General features: G+C 37.9%; 2 protein-coding genes across 5 annotated transcripts; both read right to left on the bottom strand.

Annotated features, from left to right (window-relative positions):
- Positions 1 to 480: 480 nt before the first annotated feature.
- Positions 481 to 11184, bottom strand: kat5b (K(lysine) acetyltransferase 5b). Of its 4 annotated transcripts, none has more exons than XM_060862812.1 (15): positions 11114 to 11184; positions 10935 to 11001; positions 9529 to 9597; positions 8350 to 8486; positions 7974 to 8042; positions 7132 to 7302; positions 6350 to 6421; positions 5144 to 5206; positions 4507 to 4755; positions 3995 to 4084; positions 3557 to 3697; positions 3232 to 3325; positions 2888 to 3047; positions 2701 to 2782; positions 481 to 1667 (listed from the first exon to the last, which is right to left on the bottom strand). In XM_060862812.1, exons 1-15 carry the CDS (start codon positions 11135 to 11137, stop codon positions 1533 to 1535), a joined length of 1623 nt encoding a protein of 540 aa, XP_060718795.1. In that variant the 5' UTR covers positions 11138 to 11184; the 3' UTR covers positions 481 to 1532. The 4 variants fall into 4 exon arrangements, with proteins under 4 accessions (XP_060718795.1, XP_060718796.1, XP_060718797.1 ...); XM_060862813.1 differs by having other exon boundaries at positions 6350 to 6418; XM_060862814.1 differs by lacking the exon at positions 5144 to 5206.
- Positions 11185 to 14235: 3051 nt separating this feature from the next.
- LOC132841016 (insulinoma-associated protein 1-like) lies at positions 14236 to 15648 on the bottom strand. Its single transcript, XM_060863174.1, has one exon. The coding sequence runs from the start codon at positions 15429 to 15431 to the stop codon at positions 14268 to 14270; it is 1164 nt and encodes a 387-aa protein (XP_060719157.1). The 5' UTR covers positions 15432 to 15648; the 3' UTR covers positions 14236 to 14267.
- Between the last annotated feature and the right edge of the window lie 848 nt (positions 15649 to 16496).

Here is a 16496-nt window from a genome sequence, read left to right as displayed (position 1 = left end):
CTATTACCCTGTGGCCTCAACAGTGTAGTTGAGAAAATCCGATTCAAAAACAGACATCCGGTACAGAAAGCATGTTTGTCTTTGGATCCATCATCCTGAGAGAGTCATTTAATAGACACGAGCCGCAATAGACGCTGGGGACGGAGCTTCATGAGCCTGAGCAGAAATCAGAAATCACGAGACCTAATCTTGGAGGGAGGAAAACAAAAAAAAAGTGCTAACCTCATCTAATGCACCTTTAACAGAATTAAAAAACTGTATATGTACAGTATGTGTGAAAGAACAGAAAAAAGAACCATATGAGTCACTAGCACAATGTTTGTTATTGCAGAACGACACAGACGACATCAAGAATGACTCGTAACCTCGAACGGGAGCTGCTAAAGATGAAAGCTTCATACTGAATGAATGAGATTCAGAGGTATTTCACGTGTGAGAACATTACAGATACATGAAGTGAAATGACTATTACACACCGAATTAAAGTGGTTCCACCTTGTGGCATTTAATAAAGACTGTAAATAGAAATTACATGACACTTATGGGAGTGAACTGTGTAAATAGGTGAGAACTGAATAGTTGCCACCGACTGATGCCACTACGTAAAAAAAACTGATCAGGAATAACTCCTTGTCATCGATATAGTTAATATTACTGGGGAAGAAACACTAATAGAAATCTTTCATGTTACAGATCTCTAATCATGGATGAGATTTTACAGAAAATAGTCTTTACCTTAAATTAAAATACTATGCCACGAGTGTTTCACGGTTTACATTCAGTTCTTTTTAAACATTTAAAAAAAAAAAAAAAAAAAAAAAAGATTGACAGCTGTACACGAATCCAAATTTACATTCTTCTAACAGTTCGACATGGCTTATTTTTTTTACGGACATCCCCATGCAGTTTTTATTAAAATTCCCCCACAGAGATGCAATACCAAGTTTAAAAACATCCTTTACAAAAAAAAAAAAAAAAAAAAAAAAAAAAAAAAGAGAGAAAATGGTGTATATTATGTACAAATACCAAAGAACAAACATGAGGGTAGCTTTAGCGTGATGTTGCTTGTGCGTAGAATCCACAGGGAGGTGGATGTGCTGGTCTGTGATAGAGTTACAGAGTCACTTGATCTGACAAGAGCGAGGGAGACGAAGAGTTTTTTTTCCTGTGAAATGATTTGTCGAGACCCGAAGCGAGGATGAATAACAGGACCGATCGTTAAGACAAGTGATGAAGATCGAAAGAGAAGGTGGATGAATCTGAAGAAGTTCCGAAAAGCAAATCCACTTTCTTTGCTCAAACACCAATTTGAGAAAGAATCATAAATGGGTGCACGAGGACAAATCTGATGACTGATGGTCACATAAGTATGAGCGCTACAATAAAGGGCAGTAACAAATTTTTTTTGCTTTTTTTTTTTTTTTAAGTCATCTATGATCAGGACCAAAAATTGACTCAAGGCTTGGAATGTAGTCTATTAAACTTTGTTGTTCTCCAAGCTTCAGTCCCAGAGGTCGCGATGTAGTACATCTTTACCACTTGCCCCTCTTGCTCCAGTCTTTTGGTGTAAAATGCAGGCATTTAGGGTCGATACGGAGGTGTCGTTTCTGCATGGCGCGTTCGTGACCTTCTACGATGTCCTCCGAGAGTGTGAGAATGTACTGCCCCTGAAGAAGAGTTCAGAGAAGAGCCGGTGTGTTAATTCAATTTGATTTAATGGATGGAGATTTAGATCCCTAATGAACAAGCTAGACATGACAGTGGCAAGGAGAAGCACCCTGAGAGAACATGAGAAAGAAACGTAAGACTAAGTGACTTTTTACACCTGGTCATTTCATGCGTTTTCTGTGATCAGATAGCTATCCGATCGTACAAAGACCAGGTCTAAATGCCCTCCGAGACGTTTTCGAGACGGATATAATCCGATTGTTCAAACCCCTTCAGGAGGAGGTCTGGGACGCATTTCAGATGAAACTGGACAGGTGTAAATGAATGTGGTTGTTCAAGACACATACGTCAGCGCTATACTCCTCCTAAACAGAAATACGTCACTCGCAAGTGATCTTTCACCCAGGTGTCTGATTGGGTCTTAAATGCACTGCTGCCCCAGAGAAAATGCAGCAAACAGTAAATGCTGTTTTTTGTAGCATAACCGTCGTAACCAATTTTCCGCTTCTTTTTTATTGCATTCTGAAAACCGCACACACCAAAGCGTGTTTCATTTGTTATCCCGGAAATGAGGTCAAATACAGTATATGTGCATTTTGGGCGGGAGTAGAAAGATCGGATTGATATCCGATTCGCCAAGACGCATTTATTGGCCTAATGTAAATGGAACAGTTTTAACAAATCAGATAGCTATCGGATCAGAGACAACACATGAAGTGACCAGGTGTAAAAAGGCCCTTAGTGACTCGAAAGCAGACCAACATTACTCTTCTACACATAAACACTTCTATACAAATACTACAAAAGGAAACTAGGTTATGAATAATGAATAAGAGTCACGAGATGCACACAGGACAGTTTTTTCACTGGGTGCTTTTCTATTTAAACAGTGAGTATCGACTAAACAGTGAATAATGAGAAACAAAATGTTTATGGCTGTATTATCTACTCAATGTAAATAAGGAGACAAACCAGCAGGTGTTTTGTGTCAGATGATATTGTAAAGATTTTTAAATGAGTGTTAATGATTACCTTGTAGTAATTGATGAGGTTGAGGTACTGTAGGGTTGATATTACATCCTCTTTCTTTACGCTGGTTATCTCGCTAATTTCACTATGAACAAAGTAAAGACGACGCGTCACTCTTTACGTAAGCCGAGGGGTTTAGTATGATCTGGTTCTCAAAATGTATAGCAAATAGAGGAAAAACAGGGCTTACTTGATGGTGATTTGTGGTCTTTCTCCATTATCCGATTTAAGGTCCATGAGGATCTCGAGAATGGTCTGAGACCAATAAGAGCGATAAGATAGCAGGCCCAGATCAGACAGGGGCTTCTCCGGGGTCCCCGTCTTACCTTCAACCTTAGAAAGCTCATAACCTGGGAAACAGACAGACAGGACATGTGGGCAATTTCATATATCTCATGTACATGCTGACAGAGGAGACTAAAGACACTGAATAAGATGTGTTAGATTGCAGAGAAATAAATTATGGAATGTAATAAAGACTAGAACTGTAGGAGTAACTGATGGCACGACAGGCACTTGAATTGTGAAACTTACTGAACTCAATCAGCAGTTTGCCGTAGCCTCTTCTCTGATATGGTGGTAAAGTCAGAATACAGGCCACATTATAATCCTCGGTCGACTCTTTTTCCTTTAAATATTAAAAGAAAAATCACTATCACACAACAGCTCTCAAAGACATGCATCCTCCAAGACACAAAGACAATCTACTTCATCTTTTTTTTTTTTTAAACGGTGCTCATGCTTGGTCAGTTTAACACACTTGGTGGAAACGTCGGTGTCCTTTTGCGTGCACGTGTGCTCACAATTAGCTAGCATCACTGTGACTGTGCGGTAATTATAATCAGCATTTTTAGCTTACCTTAGAAAAGTAGCCAACGATATGGAAGCCCTTGGAGTCATATTCAGTCATTACATAGAAGAGGAAGGGGTCTGTGTCGTAGTACAGGGTTTTGTGGTCCAGAAAGCATTTTGCCAGTAAACATAAGTTCTGCGAATATGTCTACAAAGCGAGAGACAAGGGAATACAATAATTATAAAATAAAAAACAACTATGAAGCAACGAGTTTGGAAATCACAAAATTGCTTGGTTGGTGATTAAGACCCAAGTCATGTGAATATTGTCATCGACGTCTGTTTTAATATCAACAACCGATATGACTGAACAAATCTGGACTGATCAAGAGTAAACCAGACGGCAGCAGTTTATGCTGGATTCAATTTGGTTTGGCTGAGAAAATCTGTCAGTCTTATGTTTCACTTAGTGAGATATTACAAGGCGTCGAAGAAATACAATTACCTTGTTTTTCCTGCCGTCAATCTCAAAAAACGAGATCGTCCCTTTGCGGTAGATTTCATTTCCTGGAGGATGTCGGAGATTGCATTTCGTCTGCTCGCGACAAAAGCACATTAATTACATTATTTACCCAATGACTATGTAAGAAACCACCGACTCAATGTCACGCTAAACCTGAGTAAATAGTCAAGTAAAATAAAGAGTTAAAAGAATTTCTCTGACTAAAACTACACAAGTTAAAGCCATATAATTAGAATCCAAGTTCTACTACAAACTACACACGTAAAGGAAATGGCTCTCGGTCTCAACAGCAGAATATATTCAGGACCTTACAATAATAATAATATATAATAAACACTGTTGCGTTGTGGCTTGTGAAGTAAATCTAGAAAGCTAAACATGCTTGCAATTTATTTTAATATAAACAAATGTTGAAACATTTTAGCACACAGAAAGAACAAGAGCGACAGCAAGACTAAACCCCTCATCGATAAATATTTGGTGTATAAACATACCAAATGCCTCTGCAGACACTTTAGGCTCTTGAGGTACTTGAGGCAGAACTCGCAGAGGTAGAGGATGGGCAGCGTGGTCAGCTCCTGCGGGTACGGTGAAAAGTACCAGGGCTTGAGTCGATGGCGGCCCAACTCGATGCAGTCGATGTTCTTCATGCGTGTGATTATATCATCGTGGCTGCGGTCAGAGACCAGACTCCCGGTCATGCGAGGAGCGGTGGGGATACCGTCCGAACTGTCCTGCGAGTCCTGACATGGCACAGTGTGACCACATCACATATTAATACTTAATACACCGTAGGAAACCTGACTCAAAACTCTAAACTCAGATTTAACTCAGAGGCTTAACTCTAAATATCCGACCTGTAGGTTCATGACACAGTTTGACCTGAATAAAATCCTTTAGGGTTCTCAGAAACTTTACTTAAAACGAGTAAACTGTTTATTTCCTGTTAGCTCTTGAACATGTTAACCCTTAAAGTGAAAACGTTTCATTGTGAAAATCCTAAATTCAAGGTTGATGACAGTCAAACGAGCCCCTGATGTTAGTGGATCCATCATGTTATTACAGAGCCCTGTTCAATACCCTCTGACTACCACACAGCAAAACAGACAATGATAAATAAATGAGACGGACCTCTCCTGGCGGCAGAAAGACACTGGCACTGCGAGGGCTGTTAAACTGGAATACCTTTATCATCTATTAGAAAAACACAAGGGGTTGCAAAAGGCTTCGGGACACTTGCATTTGAAACAGGAGGAAGAAAGGTTAGAGCATGACAGATTGAACTCTTAAGAGAAACCTCCTGCATTTTCTGTTTATTAACCTTAGTCCTTAGCACATGTGTAGCACGTGTATGTGAATGACCACAGATAAACTCTCTACACACTTCCCCGTAAGGAGAAAAGTCCTGTTTACTCAAAACTCAATGAGTTCTTATACTTTGTAAATAACCGTTTCATAAATGTATGAATCCTTTATTTAAAAAAAATTTGTAAATGAATCACAAATCAGTATTTATTCTACTAGATGACTTTTTTCTGCATTACCAGTGCAGTAACAACCATGTGAGCATAAATAACAGGATTTACTTTGTCTTTTAATGCTCCGGTGTTAGAAAAAAATAAGATAAGATGCCACAGGAACAGATTTAGTTATCATCTAGGTCACTTTAAGGCCTTTGTGAACATAGAATCTGAATCACAGATTCACAGAATCAAATATGTGAATTGAGAGTCAACTTTTTGTCCTTGGTACTGGAAAATGTGCGAATGTGTGAATTTCCTTAATCGGCCTTATGCTTATTAATTATTAGCTTGAAATTTGTTTGGGGAAAAAAAAAACCTGGAAAATTCCTGTAAAATAGAAAAGATAATTTTTTGGGCTTTATTCTGAATTGATTCCTTTGTATGTCTGAGTTGAGTCACGGACTCACTTGCTAGATCTAGGTGGGTTTTACAGAGCATGGACACGAGCAGCTTAACAGTGTGTTTAAGCCTCTCCTGGTGCTCGAGTGTCTACTCAACTGTCTAATCTAAACCTAAACTGCATCTGTTCATGGTTATCCTGATGATTTTATAACGTTTAAACGTTGAGTATAAAAACCAGTGTTGCCAGATGGATGAACATACATATAGAACAAGATATGACAATGTAATACTCTCTATGTTTTAGGTGGGAATAAATAAAAAAAAAAAACATACAGGAATATGAAATATGTTTCTGATCAAAAATAAACACGGCATGCAAACATATGTTATTGGAAAATAAGGAATTAATTTAAGAGTTATGTTTGATGAGGAAATAAGAATGGAAGTAAAAAAGGCTGAAGTCCTGCTTTACCTCATCGGTGCCACAGTTTTTCCTTTTCCTTCCAGGCTGAGACGGAAGGATACGACGCGCTGTGCCATTCTGCTACAAAAGACAAAGCACAGACACACTCACTTTCTTCTTCATTGTTTTTTTTAAAAAAAGCATTTCTCTTCATTTGAAATAAGTGATAGTGAAAACTGCAATATGTCACGTCAAAGGTTATGTAAGGGTCCGGACACACTACTCATTTCAACACAACACAGACAACACAGGAGTGAGTGGATGCTGAAGTAGAGTCAGAGTGAAGGGGTAAACTGAGAGAGAGACAGACACAGAGAGAGACAGACACAGAGAGAGACAGACAGACAGACAGACAGACAGACAGACAGACAGAGAGAGAGAGAGAGAGAGAGAGAGAGAGAGTGACAGAGAAAGAGACAGACAGACAGACAGACAGACAGAGAGAGAGAGAGAGAGAGAGAGAGAGACAGAGAGAGAGAGAGAAAGACAGAGAGAGAGAGAGACAGAGAGAGAGAGAGAAAGACGGACAGAGAGAGAGACAGACAGAGAGACAGAGAGAGAGACAGACAGAGAGAGACAGAGAGAAAGACAGACAGAGAGAGACAGACAGACAGAGAGAGAGAGAGAGAGAGAGAGAGAGAGAGAGAGAGAGAGAGAGAGACAGACAGACAGACAGACAGACAGACAGACAGACAGACAGACAGACAGAGAGAGAGAGAGAGAGAGAGAGAGAGAGAGAGAGAGAGAGAGAGAGAGAGAGAGAGAGAGAGTGCATATGAGCAGAGAGTTACCGTGGTGAGGGACGTGAGGTGCTCGTGCTCATCTCTGGATTTGGTGGTGAAGGTTTCCCGGACTGTGGGAAACACAGACGCCTGTGAGACCTCTGTTGAACTCGGGAGTGAAGGCACTGATGTTGCGACAGAAACTTGTGACGCTAAGGAGACCGACTCTGCTTTCCTCTTCTGTAAGCAAAGCAGAAATAAGATCATAAGAATAGCTCCTTGAACATAAAATGCTGTATCTTTACCCATAGGTGGTTCTACAAAGTATTATCCTAAGGGATAAATACTTTTTTTTTTTAATTGTTTAACACAATTTAAATGATAAACACATTTGTTTAAAACTTGATTTATTACTTGTGTAACGCTACAACATACGAAAAATGTTCAATACTATGTGTGTGTACGATATCTAAGATTAGCATATTAACATTTACTCGATATGATAGAGAAAACATCCATTTTCATGCTGGGTTAGTTTTAATACTGTTTAATACTGTTTTTCCCCCCAGTTTTTTCATGTTTTTATTATTTATTCTAGTTCATATTTTTTATTATAAAGAATTTATTCATAGCCGTAGCCCCGATCCGGACCCTTCAGACACCACTTGTGATCACCAACTCAACAGCAATGATGAAACTACATAAAACACTTTTACACGTGATCCCAAATAAAACAAGGCCAAAGTCACCATGTGAGATTAATGACTTCCCACCAACATCATGTGTTAAGAGATAAGAAAATATTTCATCAGGATTGTTTTTATTGCACCATGTTATATTGAGCCCATTCCTATTTCTCACATTAATTGAAAAGGATGTTTTAGTGTAGAATGGGCAAGGTTTGGCTGTACCGGTGTGGGAAGGGTTTTGCCTCTGGAAGGTGCTGAAGCAGTTTGAACGGTGAGATCTAGACTCTTCCTCTGAATTTGAACAGAAAGGAAGAGAGCACAGTTAAAGGGTACAAATCATGTTTATTCTTCTTTGATAATCTGATATTTTTGTAAATTGCTTAAATGCATTTGCCTCCACAGAGACCAAGACAGGAAAACACTGGCAACTGGACAATGTAACATACCAAAAAGTATTTTGGTGACTACAATTTGACGACTTCATTTTAAGATCAGAAGCCAACATGTAGCCCCAAAGCTGGCCCCAAGTTAGTGGTGCTCAAAAAGTGGTTACAAAAAAAAAAGTGGGTTAGCAGTGATCTAATACGATGTCGCTTACCACGTCTCGCTCTGGCGAGCTGGGCCGAGAGCCAGATAGGCCGTTCTTTGTGGGTGTCTTTGCCTCCTTCTTAGGAAACTGAAGCTTTTTCATGTCCAGCCTTTCTGGAGTGACCCACTCATCCAACCGCTTGTTAACTTAAAACAGATAATGTGCATCAGCTATCACTGACAGGGCATCTGAGATTTACTCTGTGATATTCATATAACACTTTAACTGACAATTTACCTGCAATAACATTCGATTAGATTAGATTCAACTTTATTGTCATTACACATGTACAAGTACAAGGCCACGAAATGCAGTTTAGGTCTAACCAGAGTGCAATATCAGCAAGTGCAGGATATACAGTTTTTACTAGACTTAGATAAGTTAAATAAAATGGTAATATGAAGTGATTTACAGATGTGTGTGTACTATGAACATAATATACAGATGGCTATAATTATAACTGAAATTTACAGAAGGATGTAACAAAATATATGGCTATTGCTATAAACAGTAATTTACAGATGTGTGTGTGCTATGAATATAATATACAGGTGAATATATATGTGCTATGAACATAATATACAGATAAATATGTACTATGAACATAATATGCAGATGGCTACTAGTATAAACTGAAATATACAGAATGGTATGTGCTATAAACAAAATATATGGCTATTAGTATAATATATTGCTGTTACTATAAACAGAAATCAGGTGGGTATATACAATGATAAGGCAATGGTGAGCAGCAATGCAAAAAAAGAGAGCAAGTGTGCAAGTGAGCATAGTTTGTGTAATAGTCCATTAGTGCAATAACGTCCATAACATCAGCGCATAACAGACGTTTTTCCAGTATGAAATATGTAGAATCTCGGTTTTTGTGTGATTTCAGAAGAATTTTAAGATGACATGTTCTGGATGTCAGACACTCTAATGATAAAACCTGCTAATAAAGTTTTATGTCTTAGACCTGAGCTCGCTATAATTGAAAGCCTGCAAATCTTAACTCATGAACCATAAAATTCTATAACAGTGTGCAACGTCTGTCTAACAGCAAAATCAGGCCGAATAGCATACGCTGTATATTTGCCTTTACTGTCTGTAAAGGGAAGCACTGTACTGGAAACACCTCCAACCATAGTTAGTCAAATATGTTATATAGAAATGCTTTTTAAATGTACTTACAGTCAATGTAGTGAACATAGTAGAGCTTTTTCCCAGGGACCTCTTTGACGCTGAGAATTTCCGCCAATGCTAAAAAGGAATCGGATTTGACAGCATCAGTTCAGAATCAGAATCAGAGATGGGATTATCAAAAAATAAATAAATAATTTAAAAAAAAATTTGGGATTTTAAATACTGAACAATCTTGAATGATTTTGATGGGTATCAGCAGTTACTAGATAGCTTATAGCAAGAAGAAAGCAGATTAATGATTGTCATCAGTGCCTGTTATACTGCTAATATGGATCACTGCGCGCTTTAGAAAAGCAACAACAAATGATGGCAAAGTAGTACAACAATGCAACAGAAAAGAAATAAAAGGATTTCTTAGGTGCGACTTAAGAATATTTGAATGGCCTACATTTGTTAATGTGCATGCTGCACTTTTATTGACCGACTGTTACATCCTAAGTGTCTGAAGGAGCGATACAGACGCTCTTTTCTCCCTGCTGCTATCAGACTTTACAATCAAGGCTGCTCCCAGTGAACCAAAATTACACACTAGATTACTGTTTAACTTCAATTATAACAATAACAATGTATTTTAAACATGTACAATAACAGAAATTTAAAAAAAAAAAACAAGCAATATTACCTGTGTGCAATATGTCTGTTAGCGTAACTACTTACTCGTGGTTTCTTTTCTTCTTCTCTGCATTTATACATTGTGTGGTGTATATACTGAATATTATATTATGTCTCTATTCTTTTATATATTTGCATTTCTTTCTCTTTGCTGCTGTAACAGAGAAATTTCCCCATTGTGGGACGAATAAAGGTATATCTTATCTTAATTAAACATTCATTCTTAACCATGGCAGCTTGTCAATGCTATAGTTTGAATCCACAACCTTCTGACACATAGTCCACAGCCTTAAACAGTGAATATCTCTCACTCTCTTTATTAACCAGACATAAAGAATGTACAATAGCTGTATTGCATGTATTCATTTTGAATTAATCAACATCGTAGATTTTTCTAGCGTTAACCATATATGCGTGTATACTGAAAAGAAAAAAAACGGAAATGATTTTCTTTAAATAACAATTACATTGAAATACTTTATTTTTCCCCAATTCAACAAAAGGTATGTTCAAAGTTAATAGTAAACAACAGTAACATGAAATAACTATGATCATAAAGATAATGTTCATTAACGGCTTTTACTTTCTCATGTCAGGAATCCTAAAAGAATATTGGCACCTCGTACAGATTGTATTTTGGGTCTAAATCTGTTTAAGGTACGCGATACAGGTGTTTTGTTTACATTCACAGCCGCTTGTGTCTGCTTCACTGTGCGCCGCCATGACAGTTGCTTTATTATGCAGCTAGCCTGTTAGCATCCATGCTAACAGACAGTACTTACGCCATTCGTCTTCATTTTCTTGATTTTTTCTGAGCACGGGAAGACGACAGCCTTCTACAAGTTCCGGCTATAAAGAAATAACATGTTCAAACGTAAATCCGACTTACCATAATTAAGTATTGATCTAATTAACGCCACCAATTCAGCTAAATAAAAACAGGGATTCATCGAACACTCACCGCCGAGTCCGCCATTTTGGTCATCAGTGTGAACCTACACGCGCAAAGAATTGTGGGAAGTCAGTCTGAAGCCAAGAAGCAGCTAATGCTAGAAATATTTTCTGAAGCAACAAACATAAATATACACAAACAAGTGAATTAAAGAGCTGAATTAAATTAACCCTTGTACTTTAATTTAACTCCAAACACTTAGATTATCTTATAATTATATCTCTGTGCTTATGTTTAATTGGATGCAGAGAATTGAATGAAACATTTCCTCATTTCTTTTCTACATTGCTATGACAATGTAAACATTTATTTGTAGACACAGGAGACAAATGCAGGGCTCTCAAGTTTTGAAGACAGGCAAGAGTGACATCTCAATTTTACATAATTTCCCTTAAAGAGTGATATATTAGAAGGGTCATGTGAGATATTATAAAAGGTCCCATAAACATTCCCTATCCTAACCTGTCAAAATCCCTTTCTGTATTAGAAAATTGTACATAATATTTTTGAGGGTTTATGTACCCCACTGTTTCCACTTCTCAGGTCCCGAGCTTTGATCTGGAGCTTGGGTTACGTTTTTTTGTGGAGTTTTAGTACATATCTTTCCCTTTTCCTTCCTATATTCCTGTCTCTTGAACAGTGTTTGAATGATACACTCCATGGTTTTGACCAGGTTAAATCGGTTACTTGTCATTAAAAATGAATGGAACAATTCATTTAGATGTATAAAAAGACTTTTAAGACTTTTTTTAAAGACAAATTAAGACTTTTTTGAGGGGAAAAGTAAGCACATTCTGTATGAAATCATGATGAACATCTTTAATTATTTGTAACTTTTTTATTATTTTGAAGAAGAACGGGGCATGGAAGCCGTTATTATCGCCACATATACATTACAGCATAGTGGAATTCTTTTCTTCACATACCCCAACTGAGGAGGTTGGGGTCAGAGTGCAGGGGCAGCTATGATACAGTGCCCCTGGAGCAGGAGGGTTGAGGGCCTTGCTCAAGGTCCCAGCAGTGGCAGCTTGGCTGTGCTGGGCCTTGAACCCCGATCCTCTGATCAATATTCAAAATACTAAGTTATGTCACTTTTATTTAATTATTAGTCTTTTCTCTTGTTGAACAACTATGTGTATATATATATATGTCTATGTCTACATATACTATATATATATATATATATATATATATATATATATATATATATATATGTATATATATATATGTATATATATATATATATATATAATAAATATCTGGGGAAGTGCATTTTGAGTGGAAAAGGTGGGCCTTTTTTTAAAGAAGGTCCATAGGTTGTGTCTCAGTTATAGAAGGACTAATGCATGCTTGACCCTGGCTGTGGAACAGTGGCCAGCATTCAGCTCCTGCTAGTGCCCCTACTCAAGCCTCAATTCCTCCAAGAGGGTCATAAAAAGTGTTGGGATTTTTAAACACACATACACATGATAGAGCCCTAAACTCTCAAAAAAGTACCATTCTTTTCCCTTAGGGTGAACATTATGCACCATTAATATGCATCTTTCACCTGGATATAGTGTAAAAATAATACAAATAAATTATGATACGTATATGTGTTCTCTTGAGGGTATCACTCCACTGACAGGGAAATGTACAATTTACTTACATTACTTACAATTTACACGTACAAACAGTGTGAGCTACTGAATAACCACTCTAGTAGAATATCCTTCCTTTAAGTCTTATTTGTTGCATGTAATTTTTTATAATAAAATCTAAATCATAGCATATTAAGGTCTGTAGTTTTTTTGCAAATTAATTATTTGTGACACAAATGGAATTGGTTATACTGATTATATGCATTGTTTATCTAACTTGTCTATGTATCTAGACTAAGATATATCCAAGCTGTAACATGCCATATTATGATATTCCACTAAACAGTTCAAATCATTAGATTTGATTTACGATTAGATAACAAAGTAGGCTACCATTATGGATAAGGTGCTGTGTATTTTTGCGGCAAGGGCATATAAAATTGCATTAGCTGCAATGATTTGCCTTTTCGCTACCAAAGTTAAAAATCAAGTTTATCATCATTTAAAGACAAAGATAAGTTTTCCATACTACAAACTAATGATGGACACTGATAAAGCAATAAAACTCATTTTATTATTATTATTATTATTATTATTATTATTATTATTATTATTATTGTTGTTGTTGTTGTTGTTGGTAGTAGTAGTAGAAGTAGTAGTAGTTGGCAATCAACGTAATGAACGTTAGAGCATTTTGTGTTTCAGTAACATCACCTTTTTGCTTATGATCAAGTTATTTGAGTTTCTTGTACGTTTGGATTTTTTTGTATTTTGCTTCTAAAAATTTTAGTCTTTGTTTTTGTTGTTGTATAGTATCTTTTTGCAAGTGTTCTTGTGTTCTTGTTAGAACAGAAGTAGTGCTGAGATGTGTTTTTGGTGTTTGCTAGTTTTAGACAAAGGTATGAGAAGCTTTGAAAAAGTGAACTTGGTAATCACTCATGTTTGATAGCCTCAAATTTCCTGAATGTGACCTGTTTTAACTGCTAGTTAACATAAAATACTAAAGATATATGACCTGGTTCTTCTCTAGCGTCTTCTGTCCTCTCTCTTAGCTTAGACATGTAGTAAGACCGGATGAATAGAATTCTCCAGGCTATATAATCCAGACCAGTGAAATAAACATCTGATTTTATCTTCTGATTTGAAATGTAACAAAACTTGATGACAACATTTAAAACAAATCTCGTTAAATTAATGTTTGACTACCACACCATGCGACTTACAGGTGAATAGAATTTTATTGTTTAGAAAAGTATAATTCATTTGTTTAACAACAATGTCAACCTGATTCAGATGTGTTCAAGAAAATGATCAAATGTAGGCACCCCACAATAATTTAAAAAAAACTAAACAAAAAAAAAACACCAAGTACAAATATCAAATAAATACATTTAATAAATAAACCAATAAATAAATGATATATAAATAAATAAATACAACTTTATCCAAAACACAGATGTACAATGTCTATAAACTACAACTTTTTTTTTCATGAGTCAACTCACATCTTGTATTAATAAAATAAATTACATTTTTTTTGTTTTTTCGGATTAATCACAGTTCACGAGTTCAATCATCTGTGCTTAAATGTTGTGTGCGAGTAAAATCATTTGTCTGCTTTCTGTCGGATGATGTTTGTTGATGTGCCTCGTCAGCCCTGGTGAGGAGAAGAAATTTTCTGCACAGAACCGACACGGAAACACGTCGGGCGTTTTAGTAGCTCGCGCTGTACTCGGAGGTTTCCGGGAAAATTCCCGAGACTCTTCCTTTGACAGGACGATAGACTCGGTCAGCCTTGAGAGGTTGAGATCTTGTCGTAAACCTGCAGCTTTCCGTTCATGAAGAGCGAGGTGTTTCCTCAGGTAAGCCTGTCGCCGGAACTTTTTGGCGCACTGAGCGCAACTGAACAGCGCTTCATCCTCAGAGCCGGAGTCGGAGTTCTCAGACTGAGTCGTGGCGCTCGATCCGTTCATCGTACTTGGTTGATTTTCTTCTCCTTTGGGTTTATGCCAGCGCCGATGAGACGCCAGGTTTGCCGGGCAGCTGAAGGTTTTGTCGCACTCGGTGCAGCGGTACTCGACGCGCACAATACGCGAGCACTTGTGGTGCGCCAGACTAAGAGGGTCCGAGTATCTCTCTTTACACAGCTGGCAGATGAACTCACCTAGATGTCTACTCGCTCTCTGCTTCGAGTCTTCAACAGGATCTTCCTTAATGCGCAGACCTAGAACAGGAGAGGTGGTAACTTCGTCTCGACTAACCGCTTTTCTCTCTTGAGAAGGTTTGTGCTTTTTGGATTGGTTGCTTTTGGAGTTTGATCTCGGTGCGGGTCGTTTTGCAGAGTTAGTGATGGAGTCGACTTTTGTGCTTGTTTCAGGAAGACTCGGTGATACCGGAGATCCGTTAACCGCAAAGCCACCGAGAACTGGCTCGAGGAAAAGCTCAGGCCGACTTACTAAATCAGCAGAACCCTGATCATTGTGGTGTGTTGATGGATATTGGTCTGCGTAACCCTCGGCGTCTGGACGAGTCGGACTGAGCGATGGAGAGCAGAATGATTCAGGCAAACCTCCCAAACACATTCGGTTCAGAGTCCGTTGAACAATGACGGAGGGAAGAGATTCACCGCGGAAATAGTGAAGGCCTGGACTCGGGAGAACATTCGGAGTCGACTCATCCTGGTCCCGCACTCTGTAGGATACAGCTCCGACCTTTTTGGAGCGTTTTATTAGGAAACCCTTTGGCATGGTGCGGTTGACGTCCAGTTAAAGTAGCTGTGTGTCGATTTGCTGAAACGTCTCAGGGTTAAGAAAGAGCAAGTTGCATTCCCTGAAGTCCTTCCTCGAGACTTTTCTGAATGGATGCTCGCCGTTTCGCCCTTTTTAAAGCCACCGGGCGCGTATTGTGCGTCAGTTAGGACGCAGATGGCTGCAATCCAGACGTCAATAGCAGGACCTGGCAACATGATCCACCCTGGGGTCTCAGAGAAGAGGAGCGGCAGATGTCAGCTTCCCCTCCTCCCTCCCTTTTTTACCCCTCCTTCTCGGAGCCATACACTTTGTCCCCCCGCCACACACACACACACACACACACACACACACATACGGCCACCACCCCACCCCCGACCACTTGCCCCGTCCTTGACGGTCCCTTACCATTATGTAGATCAGGCACTGCCACACTCCAAGATTATACAACTTTTTTATTCAACGCTCCCCTCTGGGAACCTATTCAACGTACACGTGCCGAGTCCCTGCGTCCATTTATCTTCACAGAGGAATGTGTATGTGTGTGTGTGTGTGTGTGTATGTGGGTGTGTGTGTGTGTCTGTGTGTGTGTGCGCGTGTGTGTGTGTTTGTGTTCGTGTGTGTAAATAACAGCAGCGTAAATAACATTTAAAAAGGCCATTTGTAATATTCAATATTGAATATTATCAATTAATATCAATATGAACTATATTAAATGAGTCTCATAAACTATAATATTAATTACATTTTTATACGATTAAATTATAGATGATTGTGTTTTTATAATATAATAATAATATTATATAATTCACTTAATACTTCTTGGAAGAATACAAACAAATTTGTATGGATAATAGTCCAAATAAAATTCTAGATTTTCATTTATCTAACCAAAAAAGAACTAGAGGAAACTTAAATACTTAAATAAATAGTTATTATATTATTATGTAATATAATATTAGATAGAAATCAAACGAAATTTTATTAATAGTGACATAAATCTTTCCAGTTAAACCAGTATAATCTTAATAATACTTATAAGTACACACACATTATTATAATACT

Source organism: Tachysurus vachellii, chromosome 26 (genome assembly GCF_030014155.1).
Source record: "Tachysurus vachellii isolate PV-2020 chromosome 26, HZAU_Pvac_v1, whole genome shotgun sequence".
Lineage (NCBI taxonomy): Eukaryota > Metazoa > Chordata > Actinopteri > Siluriformes > Bagridae > Tachysurus > Tachysurus vachellii.
The sequence above is the reverse complement of the archived record's forward strand: the minus strand, read 5'-3'. Positions and strand labels throughout refer to the sequence as shown.

Excerpts from the sequence above, each read along its gene's own strand:
- LOC132841016 (XM_060863174.1), bottom strand. The coding sequence starts at position 15,431 with ATGCCAAAGGGTTTCCTAATAAAACGCTCCAAAAAGGTCGGAGCTGTA.
- kat5b (XM_060862812.1), bottom strand. The coding sequence starts at position 11,137 with ATGACCAAAATGGCGGACTCGGCG. Across the intron at positions 7,303-7,973 it reads GCAAAACCCTTCCCACACCG|AAGAGGAAAGCAGAGTCGGT; the intron begins GTACAGCCAAAC and ends CTTTGCTTACAG. Across the intron at positions 3,698-3,994 it reads TTGACGGCAGGAAAAACAAG|ACATATTCGCAGAACTTATG; the intron begins GTAATTGTATTT and ends CTCGCTTTGTAG.